At 39.9% G+C, this 20,544-nt stretch overlaps 1 protein-coding gene across 4 annotated transcripts in view; it reads left to right on the forward strand.

Annotated features, from left to right (window-relative positions):
• The window catches only part of sapcd1 (suppressor APC domain containing 1), a 23,078-nt gene extending 2,592 nt beyond the window's left edge, over window positions 1-20,486 (forward strand). The window contains exons 2-6 of one of the 4 annotated variants that reach the window (XM_047389285.1): window positions 525-637; window positions 4,615-4,684; window positions 16,111-16,278; window positions 16,951-17,097; window positions 17,186-20,486. In XM_047389285.1, the coding sequence (XP_047245241.1) occupies window positions 543-637; window positions 4,615-4,684; window positions 16,111-16,278; window positions 16,951-17,097; window positions 17,186-17,275 (570 nt within the window). In that variant the 5' untranslated portion in view covers window positions 525-542 and the 3' untranslated portion in view covers window positions 17,276-20,486. Of the gene's footprint in view, window positions 1-524; window positions 638-4,614; window positions 4,685-11,276; window positions 11,646-16,110; window positions 16,279-16,950; window positions 17,098-17,185 lie in introns of those variants that run through there. The other 3 variants (XM_047389287.1, XR_007041985.1, XM_047389286.1) reach the window with 3 other exon arrangements.
• Window positions 20,487-20,544: the final 58 nt, after the last annotated feature.

Raw genomic sequence — 20,544 nt, forward strand, 5'->3', positions numbered from 1 at the left:
TCCTGCTGCAGCTCTGCCACATCCCTCAGCAGTGGGAAACTCTTTTTAGTATTCCCGCGAAAAAGAAAAGGGGTAGTGATACAGACTCAGCACAGTTACGGAAAGTTAATTTCCTTAAATTGACCTACTGACCTGACCTAAATAAGATTAAATCAATCTAGGTCATACTTAGAAACAGTGCTGCATTGATACCTTCACCTTACACCTGCAAGTCTCCCAGCTTTGCACATTTACAGATTAAAACCATTGCCAATTAGATCGATCTTATACTGATGGAGAGCACAATTCAAGTCTTGCAACAAATCTTCCTTTGATTTAGGCCTGGACTTTGAATAAGCCCAGTTGTGGTGACTCTAATATAGGCCAGATTGGTAGTTGCCCAGAGCGGCATTTGAAGGGGTGGGGAGTTGTGTCTTGAACAAGGTTTCTATTGCTTTTTTGCATGTACAGTCAATGTGGACTTATCTGTATGAGTACAGCACTGCCCCAGAGTTTTGATGATTTCTTGCCTTCATATTAATCAGGGGGAGCGGCAGAAGAAGATGCTCGCCCAAGGCTCCTTTCAATCGATCTCAAGATTCTCAACCATTCAATTGCAACTGCAGCTGAATCTTCAGGGTCGCTATCCTGCTAGAAGGTAAACCTCCATCCCAGTCTCAAGCTTTTCTGGCCTCTAACAGGTTAATGTTTTTCCCAGGAGTGCTCTGTATTTAGCTTCATCCATCCTTCCATCAACTCTGACCGGCTTTCCCTGTCCCTGTTAAAGAAAAGCATCTCCGCAGCATAATGCTGCTTCCACCACTTTATGCATTTAGGGGTGTCAGGGTAAAAATGGCTAATTTAAATGTAAGGCGTGCTTTTTTTATTATTGCACTATAAATACATTTTCTAACACTTTCCAATTTGTAGTACCTTGTGTCTATCACCTAAAAGCCAGATGCTATATATTGAAGTTTGTATTTGTAGCAAAATAGACTGTGAAAATGTTAAATACTTTTGCAAAACACTACAAATCCTTACTTTTGCAGCCTTAACAGATCTTATTTTGACTTCGTGGTCTTTATTAGCAGTTTTGTTTTCAATCTGCTTTGCAAAATAAACGTTCAGCCTGCATATTTTTTGTAGAATCACACTACAGGGTACAAATGCAATAAAACTGTACAGACTGCTGAATTATTACAAGCCTACAATATGTCCCAATCTGACAGAAACAAAATATGCATCACAGGAGAACTAAAACTGTTCATATTTTTATCGTTTGTTAAACTATGATATGTTATGCAACATGCATCAAGTCCTGTAATAAAAGAGCTCTTTAAATTTTTGGAGCAGAAATGAATTTCAAGCAACTGTGCAAAGTAATCCTCCTCCACTGCGATGAACGCAACACGGTGATGGTGTGTTCACTGTCATGGGCAGTGTTAGTTTTCAGCTACACATTGTATTTTGCAAGTGCATCAACAGTTCAGTGTTAAACTCATGTGACCACCCTTTTCCACACCTTTGCTGTGTCCCCCATGTTGCACATAACAAATCTTACAAGGGGCTTCCTATAGCTTGCTTTGAACTCTTACCACTTCTCAGAGTTTTATTCTATGAAGAAATCCTGATGTTGAGCAATCACATAAAGTTACATTAAAATACAGTGAAACTTGAGATTACAACGTGACGAAATGTTAAAACCAGCCAACGGCCCTCTCTCAAAATGGCTATTCCCAGTTTTACTCCTACACAGAAAAAACGGACCACTCTATTCACACTGTAGCAGCGACGATCAGACAACATGTCTGGAGAAGTCTGCAGATCCAACAAGCTGTGTTATTCTGATGGAACTCTGTTAATGTTCAACAACAAGGAACAATGCATGCTCTTGTGTTTTCTGGCATAATCCCCCATGAGAAGATGATTTATTATTCAGAGATTGTAGGTCTCTCTCATGAAAATAAGTAATGTGGGACTCTGCTTCCTAATGCTCCACAAATCTGTGTGTGGAATAGCCTAATGAGGCTGTTTTGACCTGTATTTACAGTCAGCTTGTTGTTCCACATTAAACGCCTAATCCCTTTGTTCTCCTTTGTGTTACGTATGTTTCTGCTGGGCTTCTCCCCCCATTTATCCTTATTCCTTTGCTGCGTGTTACATGTGGCTACGCAGTCATTAAGTCCATTGTTTGCCTCTTTTGAATACATTTGCACGCTTGTTAAACAACAGTCACACAGAGCAATGTGACTTGGCTCTGAACACTGGGAACTGTCATGGTGGGTCTTGTGTTTCCCACATTACTTCTTTTCAAGGCAAACAAAGGATACAACAGAAGGTCTGTTTTTAAAGTCAGTATCCTACACCTGATGACCCACAGGCTTACACAGCTCTGTTCAGCTGACAGGTCAGGCAATCAGAGCATTCATCAGAGAACCAGCAAAGAGGCCCATGGTAACTATGGAGGAGATGCAGAGATCCACAGCTCAGGTGGGAGAATCTGTTGACAGATAAAACTATTAGTCCTGTAATCCACAAATGTGGCCTTTGTGCAACAGTGGGAAGACAAAAGCCAAGTCCTGTTTGTAGTTTTCCTCAAGCCATGCGGGAGACACTGCTAACATGTGGAAAAAGGTGCTCTGATCAGATCAGACCAAAATCAAACTTTTTGGACTACATGCAATACTTACAGTGCCCATCAGTCTGAACACTCCGTCCCTACTGTTAAACATGGTGGTGGCAGCATCATGCCTTGTGCTTTACTTCAGCAGGAAAACGGAAGCTGGTCAGAGAAGGATGATGGCCTTCAGCTGAGCTACAATGGAATGGTTTTGATCAAAGCATTTGCGTGTGGTAGAACGGCCTAGTCAAACTCCAGATCTAAGTTTTGCTGAGGATTTATAACAAAACTCGAACTCTGGATAAGCGGGTGCTGTCTGGCAAAACAGAATGTGTGAAAGTCCCAGTCTGTAGACAAGTAAAGCTGGTAGAGACATACCCAAAAGGACTTTTTTGGCATATCCATTAAAATTCCCAGTCGCTTTCTACACCTTTGCATCATCAACATTATTTTGTGTTTACGTTAAACAGCTACTTATTGCTCTGATTTGCCTTTCATAAAAAGGCAATTCAAAGTTCACCCCCCCCCCCCCCCCCCCCAAAAAAAATGTGGAGCTGAAAGCTCTTTGGCGAAACCCCAGGAAGATGAATGACACGTACTGAGTCAGTTTCCTCTTAGCGGGAAGTGGAAGAAGAAGTAGAAAGAAAAAAAAAAAGGATCACAGCAGAGAACAAGTTTTTGGTTCACAGGTGCACTGTGGGGATTTCCACGTCCTCCTGCCCTTCGGCTGCGGAAGCGAGCGCTGCAGAGAGTCTCACCGCAAGACACAAGCTTGTTTACGTCAGCTCCTTATTTCCTAACACACCACAACAAAGTGCAAACAATGCAAAGACAGAACTGAGATGTGAAAAAACGACAAAATAACAGTGGGATAGCAACATTAAACTGAGCAGTTAATTATTAAATAAAGGTGGCATGCATGTGTGGGTGCATATATGCAATCATTCGAGCAATGCAAACAGTCAGATGTGGGTAATGCAATATTGGACCAGCCACCTTGGAGGTGTGTGTGTTTTTGTTTTGCTTTTTTTTTTTTTTTTTTGAATAATGGCATGTCTAAGGTCATGCCACAGCATCTAAATAGGATTTAAGCCCAAACTTTGAGTAGGCCAATCTAAGATCTTTCTTCATTTAAATTTTTTGAGAAACTCAGAGAAGACTTGGTAGTGTGGTTTGCATTTCAGCCTAAAAACAACAGGTGGCTGGATGTTCTCCTTCAGGATTTTCTGTTATGGAGCAGAGTTTGTGGGTCCTTCAGTTACAGAAAGTTGTCCAATGGGGGTTCCGCTAAAGTGAGATGGGCCTTTTCGGTCAGCAGTGGTTTTCTCCTTGGAACCCTCTGTCTGATGCTATCTTTATCCAGTCTCTGTTTTTATTGTTGAATAAAAATCACTGACCTTTACTCAGGGAAGTGAGGCATTCTTCTCTATTAGACGTTGTTCTTGGTTGTTTTGTGACCTCCTGGATAGGTCATTGATGCCGTTTTGGAGTAGGCCGGCCAGCCCTTGGAATGTTCCCCGCTGTTCCATGTGTTTGTGGATAATGGCTCTCAAAACTGTGACACTGTGTCCCAAAGGCCAAAAAATGGCTTGGTAATCCTTTACAGACTGGTAAAAATCAGGGACTCAGTTTCAGATCTGTCCTTGAATTTCTTTAGATCATGATGTCTTGTTTTTTGGGATCTTTCAGCCTACTTCATGTTGTCACAGGTTCTGCTTGACTTATTCCTTGGTCTGGCAGTAGCAAATGACCGGTGCTGTGTATTTAAACACAATTTTAAGCTCTGATTTGCATAGAAATTAGAGAAAAGTAAAATTTTAGTTTAGGAATGTCTTCCTTCCTTCCTCTTTGATATGGAACAGGAAATAATAGTTTGAAACAAACGCTTAATGTGCTCTATTTTGTCTTGCCATGCATGTAAGGGGTTCATTGCATGTAAGAGGTGCTGGTTTTGGATCCTGCTCACATTGTGTATTGAGGTGGTAGCCATCCCGCTCTCTGAAATGTTTTTGCAGAGTGGGATTGTGGGCGTGTGGAGAAGGAGGGCCGAGCTCGGAGAGGAGGAGGCTGAGAGGCAGGAGCAAGGTGGGTGTAAATCAATTCTTAGTTTTTTGTCTCGGCATGTTCCTGGTTTGTCCTGGTTTAACTGAAGCACCTTTCCAATAATTTCAGAAAACCTGAGAGGAAGGTAGCTCCAATACAAAAAGTGAAATTATGGGAATGTGCAACAAAAACAAAAAATGCAAAACACTCATCCATTTCCTTTTTGATGTTTTCCAAGCTTTTTATTGAGTTCAGTCAAAACAGATGCATAGGTATTGCTACTACTCTGTAGGTTGTCTGTTTCTTCTCTGCACAGCTGAAGTGGAAAGGTGGCCTGCTCCAGCTGATCTGTAGGCTTTTTTTAACCTTAATCTACATCTGGGCAACATCTGGTTTCCATCTGTTCGTGTCCTATTGAGCAGTGTGTGGCAATGCAACAGAGAGGAAAAAAGAAGGCAAAGGGCAAGAGAAGTTTATTTGTGGCGCGACAGGCTTATGTTGTTTGTGATCATGTTACCTGGATTCCAATCAGGGATCTTTATGGTGTCGTTTTGTAAACGTTGTCTGTACGTTATATGCACGATATAGTGCTGAATCAGATAAGTTCAGCACAGATAAGATGGCTGGTGGGCAAAAGAAAGAAAAATCTTCACACTAAGCAGAGGGAAGAAAAAAATGATTAGGTCTCTCATGTTTTATGATGTAAATGAGCAGTTAATTAGCTGTAACTCTTTAATTTGAGCCAAAATCTGCTACATATGATAGGTTGCATGGAAAAGAGTGTATTTATTCTTAAATACAGGATTTACTTTACTTTAAAGGTGATTTCTCATTTATATATTTCGCCACAGTCCAAAGACATGCATGTTAGGTTAATTGGTAACCCTAAATTGCCCTTAGGTGTATGAATGACTGTGTGCATGGTTGTTTGTGTGTTGCCCTGCGATGGACTGGCAACCTGTCCAGGGTGTACCCTGCCTCTTGCCCATACACTGCTGGAGATAGGCACCAGCTCCCCTGTGACCTACTATGGAATAAGCAGTAGAAAATGACTGACTGACAAATATAAATGAACAACATGTCTAAGGAACAAATACTTAATATTTTGCTGAGTGGATTTTAAAAACACTCACCCTTACCATAGATGGACAATGATGGTGTCTACCTTCTTTGCTGAAATATGCTAAACATCTATGAAGCCAAGTTCTGCGAAAGCCCAGTGGACAGTTCTGAAAGACAACAAGCTTCGGAAAACGTTGAAAGTTTCCAAATGAGGAACGTAGATTTCCAAAGTGCTAATCAAAACAAACAAAACAAAATAAAAAAAATAAATCTGCCCTGTTTATGTGTCCTGGTTAGGAATGGTCCAGGACGGTGAGCCATGATGCTGGAAGAATCACGTGTGTCCCCCAGAAGAAACCAGTGACATCCAGTAAATATGACAGGATGTAATAATGGTCAACTGTGCATTTTCATACAACCAACTTTCGGTTCAAAAAACCTGGATTCTCTGAGAAAAGGTTGCACAGCGACGGTGCACAATTCATGCCACCCGGCAATTTCTGTTGCAGTCTGTTAGTCCTGCCTTCTTGCTGAAGGAGTTTTGAACTTTTTGAAGTTTTAAAAACTAAAATATACTCATGTTTGCATGAAGTATTTATCCAGCGACAAACAATACTTTATTTGTTTTTGTCTTATTTTGCTTGACATTGTACCAACTGTTTTGAGTGGATGACAAGACCGGACTGCATACATAGGGCTATTTAGCACAGAGGTTGTCCCAAGCAGGGGTTGTTTTTGATGTGACTCACCACCCAGGGCACTATTATATCAGGGGGCATCATGAGCGCCTCAAACTGTTTTTCTGGTAATAATTGTAAAGTCCAGTCAGTGGGTAAAGATCATCCTTTTGATGGGCACACTGTAAGTAACTTGCTAATGATGCAGAGAATGATGCAGTTGGTCAATGTTAGCCTGTTTTATTTATTCCAATACCACTTTCTATGCCGTTCACATTATTATCCTGTCGGAACACATGACTGTGTCCAGGTTTCAACCAATTAACCCAAGTTGTCCCCATCAGATGATAGGACATTAATTCAATTCAATTCAGTTTTATTTATGTAGCGCCAATTCACAACACATGTTGTCTCAAGGCACTTCACAACAGTCAGGTACATACATTCCAATTAATCCTAACCATTGAACAGTGCAGTCAGAGTTAGCTTTTTATTCAAATTGGATAAAAAGTTTTTCTGTCTAAGGAAACCCAGCAGATTGCATTCAGTCAGTGACTTGTAGCATTCCTTCCTCCCGGATGAGCATGTAGAGACAGTGGACAGTCACTGGCGTTGACTTTGCAGCAATCCCTCATACTGAGCATGCATGTAGTGACAGTGGAGAGGAAAAAATCCCTTTTAACAGGAAGAAACCTCCAGCAGAACCAGGCTCAGTGTGAGCGGCCATCTGCCACGACCGACTGGGAGTTTGACAGAACAGAGCAGAGACACAAAGAGAACAAAGAAGCCCTGATCCAGGAGTACTTTCTATGGGAAGGAAAAGTAAATGTTAATGGATGTAGCTCTTTTAGTCGTTTCACCTAGAAAGAAAGAACAGATAAACTCTGAGCCAGTTTTCAAGGTTAGAGTTTGAAAGAGAGCACATATAATTAGTTACAGTAAAAGCTCAGTCAATTTCCATGTCTAGGAGAGAGAAAGGGTTAAACACTAAAAGACAGGGCCATGTGGATGTTCGGTAGAGGGTGAACATTAAGTTGTTGCCAGCAGAAGCTCGGACGATTCCCCTCTCCAGAAAGGTGTCACAGGCAGACACAGAGTCAGGCCAGGTGTAGCTTCTAGGAAGAGAAAAGAGAGAACAAGGTTAAAAGCTGAAATAACAGCAAACAATGCAAAATTGGAGAGTAGTGTGAGAATGTAGCGAAGAGGAGTGACATTAGTCACTAGAAGCCGTTGCAAGACCACTGTCATTGTCTGAGTTTAAGCCACTTTGACATTAATGTGGACTGAGAGGGTGTGGACCAAGAAACCCTGACTGTCGAATATGGTGGTGGCAACATCATGCTGAGGGTCTGCTTTGCTGCCAGTGGGAATGGTGCATTTCAAATACACCTAAAACTGGTTTTGTAGTGGATAAAGCGAGCTAACATAAACTTGTGAAATGGTCCTGTCTTCAACACTAACAGAAATTAGCAGACTGTGTTTAAAAGCCGTGTTTGTAACAGAAACCCAGGAATGTTAATCGAACTTCAGAAAAGAATTTAAACATGCAGGCAGAATAATGACAGGATTTGTAGATTTCTCAAAAAAATCAGTTGTTTCTCTGCAACTTGTTGAGGGAAACATATCTAAAATATTACTGGGGGTGTATTCATACAATTGAGCCTGTATATATATTATTATATTAAGATTTTTCTTTTAACTTAGATTCTGTCTGTAATTAAACACACAATGAAGCAAATGTGTAGCTGAGCTCGGTATATGTGACAAATTGTGGCAAGGCTCTGGAACAGCGACTATGGAGCATTGAGAGGCAAGATCTCCATCCGCGTCACGCTGTTTTTCACAGCCGTTATTAAAAGTATGTGTTAGTGGTGGTAGTGAGAAGGCAAATGTATCAGGTGTGTGATAAAGCACAGAAGAGTAACACAGGAAGCAATGGGGGCCCCAGCCTTAGCCACAAAGTTGTAGAAGTGGCTAAAATGCTCAGGGCGAAACGTTTCACTGTAGTGCATGTGTCACAACACCCCACTGATGTGTTTCAGATTACTATTACTAAATAAACAGTGTGAATATATACGCACAGTTGTGATATGCGATATTTAGGTAGCTTCCTCTTTATGAGGGGGCCCAGAGTGGAAAATTACTACAAACTTGGATGTTGCACTTCTGCAACAACAAGAAGACAGGCCAGAATGAGATGTTATTCCTTGTTTGATGGATCATTTACATAAAGGCTCATTTATTATTTTGCTTCTGTTTGCTTCCAGAAATTTTCTCTGAGCAGCTGCAATGACCTCATAATGGGGACATAATATGTTGTAGATGAAACGATCAGCTCATGCAGCTTTAGGCAGTGATTTAGGGGGAATCACACATCTCATGATGTAATGAAGTCATGGGGCTCCCCTGCAGGCTTTATCCCTGTGATACTGACATAGAGCGCTTTTTTGTAGAAATAGTTGTTGAAAACCGAGTATCATTTCTACTCTCCTTCTGACACATGAGGGTGGCAGTCGCCTGCTCTGGGGATTCTTTTCTTCAACAGGTACAGGGAAGCTAATCAGACATAATGGAAGGATGGGTACAGCTAAATCCTATTAGAGGCTGCAAAAGACTCCCACCTGGGGCAGAGGTTCACCTTCCATCAGGACTATGACACTTAACAGCCATAGCTACAATAGAATGGTTTAGATCGATGCATATTCATGAGTTAGAATGGCCTAGTCAAAGTCCAGACCTAAATTTGATTAGGGTTCTGTGGTGAGATTTCAAAACTGATTTTCACAGATGCTCTCCATTCTGTCTGAATGTGCTTGAGCTATTTTCCAAGGAGGAACTGGTCTGACTTTGTCTATTTCAGCTGGTAGGAAGCTCTACAACGGACCAAACCATTTGGGCTCAATACAAATATAACTTTTTAGAGTTTTTTTTTTTTTTATTTAATTTGAAATATTTTTATTATTATTTTCCTTCCACTTAATGATTGTGTCACTGTTTGAAGATTTTTTCTATAAAATAAAGAAAATAAATACATAAAAAAACTGAAGGTGGTTTAAATGCTATTGCAAGGCACTGTGTGTGCTGTGTATGTGAAGATAAAGTTAGTGTCAGAGTTCTTTATCTGGCCTTCTTTGCAAAAGTCATAAATATATTTAATTTTATGTGTTTTCATATCTACACCAGTTTTTGAAAAGCCAAAACAACCAAAACAGGTTAAACACCACTAAGGAAGTAAGTCTTGCTGTGTTGTGCTGGTGTTTTGTAGAGATCATAGCTTCACACTTGAGAGAACAGCAACTGTAAAGCTTACTGCCTCCAAGAGGCACAAATCTGGACCCACAGCTTCCTCTACTGGTAAACAACCAAAGGTGCAGCTTTAAAAGAGTCAAACTTGCCAAAAAGATAGGAGAGTAAAATGTATTTGAGGTAAACTGAGTTTAACAGTGGGTTTTCATTGGAGTGCCCCGCAACTACGATGGCAGAAAGGGACATGTTTGTACTGTCAGGAGAAATTGGCTCAACGGCACCCATTGTATAATCGGAGCACCATATATACTGTATGCACACCCTACCTCTTCAAGAACATGAGAGCTCCAAGTGAACATTCTTGTAATTTAACTGCTTGTCAGATGAGAGCCTCAGTTACCAGATGGCTGCAGAGACAGAGGAGTAATCATCTTTTCTGCAGTTCACACCCATGTTGCACCAGTTCAGAAACTCTTAACACAAGGCAGCTTCATATTTTTTATTTGCTACCTCTACTTGATAAACATCCACATCCATCCATATGCATGGTGTGGTTGTTGGCAACGGGGTGTGTGTGTTTCAGAAATTATTGACCTAGCGGGATTTTTACCCTCAACCATCTCTCTGATTTACAGAGAGTAGTTTAAAAAAGAGAAATTATCCAGTGGGTTGCATGTGTGTGGATATAAAGGCTTTGCTGATGAGGCCAGAGGAGAATGGGTAGACTGGTTCAACGTCATGGAAAGGCAGCAGTTGCTCAAATGACCACAGATGGTCTATGGCAGCAGAAGACACCAGGTGGCGCTCCTGTGGCTAAGAACAGAAAACTACAGAAGGCCACAGGCTACTCAGGCTCACCAGAATTGAAAAAAAAAAACCAGATGATGTCCATCCTTGTATGACCACAGTGCACACTGCATCATGTCACACATCTCAAATCATCTCAAGCTTGTTTCCTGAACATGACAATGAGTTCGCTGTAGTCCAGACCCCGCAGTCACCAAATCTCCAACCTTTGGATGGGGAGAAATCTGCGGCAACTGTGTGATGGGCCAAAATCTGCCTTTGTGTCACTTTGCTACATGTATGCTATGAAGAATAAAGGGGATAGCTATCCAACCCAGTACTAGCCACATTTTAGGAGATGTTTCACTGATCTAACACACTGACACTCTGCCTTGGTGGGCTTGTCAGAAAAGGTGAACCTCACTTGAGTTTTTCGCTTCATCTTCAAACAGTTAAACGCCACTTTTAATGATTTCATGTTATGGCAGATGAGTCAAATATTTACCTCCCTTCAAAACCTACAATGATACATATCTAGATGTTTTATTCTGTTCCTTTTCCTCAGCTTGTGTCACATTCCAGGAAACATGTCAGGACAGAAGGCATATTAAAAGAAGAAACCAGTTACATGTGCTGTGTTTTCATTCAGCAGCACCACTTGAATGTTTCTGACGCGATACTTGGAAAGCTCTGCCAGTCCTTAAACGGAGAAGACAGAGACAGAGGTGCAGGCTTGTTTTTTTTCAGCTCTTTTCTCAAAGTGGAGGTTTGATTTAACTCCAGGAGTGATAGGAGGCTGCACACTGTCCTGTCACGCCCTCAAATCTGCTACCTTTCATGTTTCCTGCTCTGCTTTGTAACTGTTGTGTTTTCTGCTTCATTTGCTCCGGCGCTCTCCACCCTGTTGGTGAACCAGTCATAGCAGTGACATGAGGAATTTTTCATTACCTCGCCCCGGGGGCACCACGCTGCCTGTGCCTGTGTGTCGTTCTCCTTTTTTTCCACTCCTGCCTTCTCTCTCTCTCTGTCTCTCAAACAAACACACACTCATTCTTTCTATGAAACAAGCCAGTGGAAAGCTGTGGTTTTCAGGCAGCTGTATGGGGTAGCCTTCAGTTCGTGACCTTCTCTTCATGGCCTGCCGTCTCTCCGCCTCTAGCTCCTACACTGTAGTCATCATCCCGCTGAGGACTAGCCTCTACAGCCAGGAGGCCCTTCGTTTCTACCTATGGGTGAGGTCTTGGTTGTGTATGTTGTCTTTGTGTATGTTTTATGGTCAGAGAAAACTAGATCACAATTTACTTCCTCTGGAGTCCATAAAAATGTCACAAGGTTGATGCATTTTGCCGCAGTACATTTGCTTGACCTTTTCTTGAAGCTTGGAATTTAGCACATATTATTTAACTAAGTCCTTCTGGAGAAGCAGGTGTCCCATATGTTTAAAGAGTTGCTACAAGATGTTTGTTCCACTTTAAACTCATAGAATGCTTATCTTGGATCAATAGCGCCTGAATGCAGCTTCTTACCTATTTACATTACTGTGGAAAAGTATTTTCTCCCTTACAGATTTCTTCTCTTTCTTTTTTATATGTTTCAGAATATAAAGCGAATTTTAATATCCAACAAAGATTGCCTTAGTAAATACAACATGCGTTGTTTTTTTTTGGCACGAGTGGCCTTTATTAAACTGTAGTTTGACAGGAAAGCGGGTTAAGAGAGAAGGGAAAGACATGCAGCAAATGTCTCAAGACTTGAAATTGAGCCCAGGACACCTGGGTCAAAGAGTACATGATGTGCCTGCTCTACCAACTAAGTCACCAAGTGCCTCAAAATGCAGTTTTTAAATATTTCTTTCTGATCAAGAAATCACTTAAATAGGACCTGTTTGACGACATGAAGTAGGCTACAATTTTAAAAAGCACCACCTCATGCCCTGATAGGAAACAATTCAAGAACAGATTAGAAACGTAAATAAAAGAGCCATTTCTAAGGCTATGAGACTCCAACAAACTATAGTGAGAGCTGTTATCTAAATATGGAGAAAATATGAAACAATGGTGCACCTTCCCAGCAGGGAAAGTTACCCCAAAATCGCATCAAGGACCCATCCAGGAGGTCACAAAATAACCCAGAACAACATCTAAAGCACTGCTGGCCTCACTTGCCTTTGTTGAAGTCAGTGCTCAAGACAACTACGTCGAGGACTAATTATGGTGATTCTCGTGCAAAAAATATCTGAGACAGCTGTTCAAGTTTCAATTAAATGTCTTAGCTTGTGTAGGCCTAAGTTATATAAATCTAAGTCTATCATAGAGGTGGTTCATCAAAGTTTTTACAATTCTGTGAAGACATTTTCAAATAGTACTTCAACAGGAGTACTGACACCATTTTAACCATATTTGAAATTTTAAATTCCAATTTGAAGAAATGAACAGAGAAGCCCCCTAAAGTCAGACCTCAAAGACAAAAAGACAAAGGTTTTGCAACAAGATGTAAAAATTCAATATGGCCACCGTGTATTTTTAACACGGTGATTGCTGCAGAAATAAATTATTTGCACATTTTCTAATTTCCCCTCGGGGATCAATAAAGTATCTTTGAATTGAATTGAATTGAATTCTGGCAGTTCGTATGTCATTAAATCTTTCACACGCATCAATACATCTATGTGAAAGCATGTTTCTGTAGTGTTTAAATGCATTTAACTCAGTGACACATGTTGCTTGTATTACTAACAATAGTTTGCCCTTTCATTGTGTACAAAACCTGACAAATCCCACTGATAATTGTTTGAGCTCCATGCATGATGTGCAGTTAATGCACCAAAGCAACTAACAGTAGTAACAGTAATCTCCACTGTCATTTATGCTCGCCTCCAGTTAATTTGACCAGCTTTAAATGAGAGTAACCACCCCTTTCAATCTAATGTAAACTTAGCAGTAATCTGTGTCTACCAGCTAGGAAGTATTTGAGTTTTATTACTGAGTTGTCCACAGATGTTGGTAGGTTCTCGTCTTTGGGAGGATTCAAGTTGAACTTGTTACATTGCAGCCAATAAGCCAAAACTCACCCGGTGACTTATGGACAGTAACACTTGCTTTTCTTGTTATAAACTGGTTTGAAAAGCGGATGAAAGATGAACTTTTGGACACAGTCTAGACCTAGCTGGACTTCAGCAACTGCTTTAGCGACAGCAGAGGCCCTGGACCCTGTGGATTTGAGAGGGTTGGTCGTATTATTTTAAATGAATTTTTAGCAAAAGTAGTATTTTAAAGCTTGCCTGAGAAGATCAGTCTCATACAACTGTGAATCCATTAGGTTTTCATTTGTTGCCAATAAGGTGACATCATAGCCTCACCTCTAACCTAACCCTGGATCCCAACCTAGTCATATTTGTCAAGAGCAAGCTTTAAACACATGTTTAGGTCACATAACATTTTGGACCTCTTCTACCAGATGAAGATATTTCTTTATTTCAGTGATGCCCAAATAATGAAGAATTTTTTTGTAGTGTAAATAAGGCCTGAAAACTACCAATTGTAATTTGCACACTCATTGTGCCTCTTTCCTGTGATGATTCTGAACATGCATGTATTGATTTTTTTTTTTTACATCAATATGGCAAAATAATAAAAGGTTAAGTATTGTTATGTATCAATTGGAGCAAAAACACACCGTTGTCAGTAGACTATGGAATAACAGTGATTGACAGTGAACTGTCCTTGAAACCCTGCATTGATTGTTTTCTGCCCATAAACACATTAGCGTGTGGACTTTTACCAGACCCATCTTGGCTGACCTGAACCATCATTCTTTGATTGAGTTTGTATCTGTCCCATAGCAGCACAGATACACTGACCTCATTAGCATTCTGCAGAACCATTCATTCATTCATCATCTATACCACTTATTCCATAGTGGGTCACGGGGGAGCTGGTGCCTATCTCCTGCAGTTTACGGGTGAGAGGCGGGGTACATCCTGGACAGGTCGCCAATCCATCACAAGGCAACACAGAGACATACAGGACAAACAACCACTCATTCACACCTAAGGGCAATTTAGAGAGACCAATTTACCTAACAGTCATAATTTTTTTTGGACTGTGGGAGGAAGCCAGAGTATCTGGTGAGAATCCACGCATGCACGGGGAGAACATGCAAACTCCATGCAGAAAGACTCCCAGCCGGGAGTCAAACCCAGGACCTTCTTGTTGCAAGGCAACAGTGCTACCAATTGCACCACTGTGCAGCCCTCTGTAGAACCAGATGAATGCAAATTTGTAAATGATTAAAAAAATCTATTCTTTTGGATAAACGGGGTCCATTCTGCAGGTTCACAAAGACAACAATAAACAAATCTGAATGGAACATTTAAAGTTAAATTTAAAGTAAAGTAAAGTATAATGGAGAACAAAAAAATTATTACATTTCTTTTTATTTAGACTGGGCACAACTCTGAGTTCGAGTTTTTCTTACATCTTACTTTTTACCCCATAGTGATGTCATCAGATGCAGATCACAGAGAGGTACAGTATTTTGCCCTGTCTGGAGCAGTCAGTTTAAGGTCTAAGTTTCTTCACTAGAAAATAAAGATCCTAACATTAAATAACTTTGGTATGACCTGCATGCAAGATTTTATTATAGCAGTAAATAAATTATGTATTTTTCCATCTCTGTAGCCAAATTTGTGGAATAAAAGATTATTTTAGCTCGAGTAGCGTTATGATGAGGACCTTTTGCACAGAGCTGGTCAGAGTGTGAAAATATGTTCATGTATGGAAAAATGTTAGTATTTGAGTATAACACTACACAATAACACACGGATGTCCCGCACTACTGATAATTAAGTTAAAATCTGTGATTCCTGTTCCAGGAATTAGATCCTGTGCCTTTAGTTGTAGACCTTTAGATCTGAGTCCACATTCTGGTAACACTTTATTCCCCCCTACTAACTTTAAAGTCAGTCAGTCATTTCTACCGCTTATTCCATAGTGAGTCACAGGGGAGCTGGTGCCTATCTCCAGCAGTCTATGGGCGAGAGGCTGGGTACACCCTGGACAGGTCGCCAGTCCATTGCAGGGCAACACACAAACAACCAAGCACACACTCATTCACACACCTAAGGGCAATTTAGAGTGACCAATTAACCTAACTGGCATGTCTTTGGACTGTGGGAGGAAGCCGAAGTACCCAGTGAGAACCCACGCATGCACAGGGAGAACATGCAAACTCCATGCAGAAAGACCCCTGGCCGGGAATTGAACCCAGGACCTTCTTGCTGCAAGGCAACAGTGCTACCAACTGTGCCACCATGCACTTTAAAGTCACAGGGGGAAAATGACAACATTTTTGGCTTTTCATCATGCCAAAATCACAGGAAGATTTTAAAAGAACATGAAGAATTACATTAAATACCCCTAAAATCTCATTTAATAAATGGTTTTGTTTATTTTCTAGATTAATCCGTTTTTTTGCCTTTGTGCTTACAAATTTACAATCGTTAATGTGTTGTACACTGATTCATCATCTCGTCTTTTGTAATCAGTGATGTTTCTAACTGATTTTCTTTGTTTAAACCCATTGCTGCCTTAAACAATATGCTGGGTCCACTGGAACCACTGAATGCGGTGCTGATAAACATTCAGATATATTGTAGTAAATCAACAATAATTTCACATTTAGATTTTTTCTTCTCAGATTAAGCGGATGAAGGACCTAGAGAAGGAGAAGGATGCTCTGTGGTCAGGTCTGGAGATTCTGGAGAAGGGTCGGCTGTGGTACCTCCAGCGGCTTGCGGAGAACAGGGCCCTGCGGTGTGTGGAGAGCAGAAACGGGTCCGGCATTCACCACAAACGACCAGCAGAGGTACAGGATTAAGTTTCGATCCTCACTACACTGAACCGTGCTGTAAAAGTCAGGTTTTAGGTGCCATTTGAACACTCATACGTTGTTGAGGAGATGAACAGATTCTAAGTCTGGCTGAGAATAAACTGGTTTCAGGAAAGAAATTTACCTCCATGATTTATTTTTCCAGGCTAAAAAAAAATTCAGTATTTTTTTAAACAACAATTGGGTGCAAAACTTAGAATTTATTGTGGATTTTTCTCTAATATGCGACGAGTCAAAATTTTGTCAAAATGAAATACCTGCAGAGTAATGCAAGTTCAACTTCTGGCGATGAATTATCACCCTCAGATGAAAAGAAATATACTAAAATGTCGGACAAGCTAAATGTCTCCTTAGACAAAGTTTTATGAACAAAGATTGAGCTGTCTGGTCACAATGACAAGGCATACTGTATGTTTGCTGGAGATATGGCTGTAAAACCATAGAACACAGCACCAGTTAGCATGGTGGTGACAGCATCATGCGGTAAGGTTTTTTCACTAAACCAGTAGTACTGATGCATTAAATAAAGTAGATGAAATAATGAAGAGGGACTACCAGGAAATCATGTCATCCAAAACTAGCTCTAATCCTTTCATGCCCACTGCATTTACAGTAAGCACCCCAATAATGATGTTTGTTTCTCTTCAGGCTCCATCCTGCCTTCCCACACACATCCAGCGGGTTAACGCCTCCCTTGGCTCAATAATGAGTGGACCTAATGTCAGCAGCAATCCTTGTCTTTCTGATCCACTGGCAGACAGGGACCTCCGCTGGCAAAACACAGTACTAACTCAGGTAAAGCTGAGTCAGTTGTATGAAAGTTATTTCTCTCAATTCCTCAGCTTGTGTACTCACAACAAAGTTAAAACGAATCCTCTCATAGAAAGTGAGTGAGAAGAATCGTCAGATCTCTGTGTTGGAGATGAAGAAGGAGTTTCTCCTTGAAGACCTGGAGGATCTGCAGACCTGCTGAGCGCCTGAAGTACATTCACCTAAGCTGATCTGCATAGTCATTTCCCAGAAAGGCTTGGTTTGCCACATTTAGACATTTGTACATATACATACATACATACATACATATATATATATATATATATATATATATATATATATATATATATATATATATATGTCGGTTGGGCAGCTTGCCTAATTTTTGAGTCTTGTGTTTTCAGGTATTTCTGTATTTTCTGTTTTCACCTCTGTGTTATTAGTGGTGATTGTTCTTCTTATTATTCTATGTTTCTGTGATATCGGTGTATTCTCCACAGTCCCATGCTTCTCACTCAGCTGCCACTCATTCTGTTGATTGAACTCACCTGGTTTCCATGTTCCTCATCACTTCTCCACAGTATTGATTTCTTTCTGTCATTCTCTGCCGGATTCTGCTCTTCCTGTCACCCTGGTTCCTATGTGTTTCTCTTGTTTTCTGTAAGTTTGTGTGTTTCTACATTAAATGCAATCTCTATCATGCATGTCCAAAGCTCCTATCTGCATTTTGGTCTCGTTAAAAAAAACTCCATCATGACACAGATTATGCAATTCTCAGAGAAATTAAGGACCAGTGAAGATGTTGGAGAGGATTTTTACCACGACTCTGTTTTTTTTTATTTTCTTATTTCTGCAGCTGATAAAATTGTCTTATTTGCAGATGTTACTATCATTTTTAAATTGTAACCAATTGTTAAGTACACAACAAACCAAAAATAGACACTTTTTCAGTTTAGTTGTGTCAGTATTTGCCTGAAGTGTAACGAGCACAACCCTGCAAAATTGTGTGTCCCAGTTCAGTTTCCGTTCTCACAAGAGGACTCACTGTCAGGACACGTTGCAGGAACCTCTCCTGGTGGTCCCACGTTGATTTTACAGCAACTGATGAATCTTATCGCTCAGTCATCTTTACCGTTTGCAGGAATTTTCTCTTGTGCACAGCACAACTGTAGCGTTGTACACACAGGAAAGGAAGGTCAGATTGTTTGCTACCTTTAGACAGATGATGTCTCATCAGATTGAGCATTTGTTTTCCCGTTTTGACAGAAGTTTCATGTACAGACTTGACTGTGCTTCATTATTTCTAGCTTTCCTTAATGTTTATCAAAATCTTGTTTCAAATTCATATCTTCCTACACTGTCCCCGAGTGTTTGTTTACATCAGGGCCCATAGTGGCTCTCTGTCCCTGTTTCTGCTTGAATAGGATAGGTTTTTCAGATCTCTGCTTCATACTAACTCTAGAAGAAGAATGGGAAAAACACCTTGCCTAATCTATTTTTGTGTAGTCTGTGAAACAACTTAATGCAACAAGTAGAACAAAATTCAAATATTTCTGCTCAATCTTGCAAAGTCAACAAAAGAGGGTACATCCTGCGATGAACCTGATTAGAATCAGCTTATTGCACATCTGAAAAGAAAACATCCATTATGATGGAAGCTTTCCTTTAAGTAGCTTCATGTTTCCCATCTTCAGAGCGCCACTGAACCATCAAGCCCGAGGGTACCAGCACTCAGTTAATTATTGGGTCTAATGCGTAGCAGCACTGCCAGACACCTTTGGTGAGGGACTGTCACGCTTTTGAGCCTTTCAATGCTGTTGTTTCATAACAACACGGTTCACATGAACTTCACCCTGCTGGTCTTTCTTAATCCCTATAACTCGCATTAAAAGTAATGTTTATTATTTTTTTAGAAAAATTATGGGTTTGGCATTACTGAGAATCCGGAAGAAGCTGTTTCCGTGCAGGTCAATATAGATTCCTCTGATGGGACTGAGGGCCTCCTGATAAATGCATTGCATGAGCTATCAGAAGAAGAAAACTTCCTAAGTAATTTGAGATCATTTTGCCACTTTACGTTCTTTTTTTCATAGCTGTAGCACGCCTTAACTTCCACATCTACCAGTTAAGTTACACCAGGTTTGCTCTAATATACAGTTCGCCTAAAACTGCCCCATAGAAGAAGAAAACATTCAGCAGGGAAAGGGAAGGTGATCAGAACACGTGGAACTAAATGCAAAGCAATCCTAGAAATAGTTAGAGGGTGGAAAAAGCTTGGTCAGAGGGTGACCTTCCCGAAACATAGAGCCAGATGATCGCCTATCACATATTATTGCAAATACACTAAAATGCAAGGTCGTATGTGAGAAAACATGACGAAATTCAGCAGGTAGACATTTGTCCCAGTGATGGATTGGGATTTCACCACAAGTCTAGATCAGCAATACCAACATTTCTCACAAAATTTAAATAAAAATGTTCTGCCAGCGCCAAAAAAAATATTAGCACTTCAAATTAGGCTTATTATGTTTTTTTTTATAGCGTATTCTGTGCCTGAATATAATTTTATTTGAGCAGATTTTAATCAATATTTTGGAGTAAAATAATTTATCAACAGTTAAAAGGCACAGTTAAATTCCAGACAGTTTTCGAAATATATATATCAGCTAAATTAGTACATTTTTTCACCAATTATTGAGATCTTTTTCTTTATTCTTTCATTTATTTTCACCTGGTTTGGTCTTTCATAATAAGGATAAATAAAAAACATAAACTGGTTTTTGATAAAGGCATAAAACATTAACTATTTTCTAACCAAGTGACATGAAAACGACATAAATGCAGATTTAGGCTTAATGGAAGCTTTACCAACTATATTAATATTTTGGAGGGGCACAGCCAAAGTCCTGACTTGAAACAGACAATCTGTGGAGGGAGCTAAAAATAAGGGTCATGGAAGAAGGCTTGGCACTCATCACCAAAGATAAATAAATTTTAAAAAATCAGTGGAAACTTCCAAAAAGATGGTCAACTCTTTGCTGTACTGTCAATAAAGAGTTTTCATTTATTATTTAGAAAGGTATAGATAATTTTCAACATTTCATTTTCCAAATAAAATGTAAAAAAAACGAGTCTCTTTTTTCCAAAACGAATACTCCATTATATTGTTTGTTATATTTTAAGAGTTGCTTGTCTCATTTCCTATCAAAAATAACAAAAATAGCAATTCTGAATTTTGTAAGTCCTCTAGCTGTTACAATTTGTTGTATTTGCATATGTAGCCGGCCACATTTATTTATCTCAATGATGCTCACATTTAGTTTGTAAAAAAATATTATGTAAAGAAATATAATGTAAGAACACAAATATTGCTACTCCTAAAAAACCTTTAAAATAAACACAAATAAACTTTATTATTAGTATTTATACTGTCCTTTTTTTTTTTTTTTTTTTGTTAACCAGAGTTTGTAT

Source organism: Girardinichthys multiradiatus, chromosome 17 (genome assembly GCF_021462225.1).
Source record: "Girardinichthys multiradiatus isolate DD_20200921_A chromosome 17, DD_fGirMul_XY1, whole genome shotgun sequence".
Classification (NCBI taxonomy): domain Eukaryota; kingdom Metazoa; phylum Chordata; class Actinopteri; order Cyprinodontiformes; family Goodeidae; genus Girardinichthys; species Girardinichthys multiradiatus.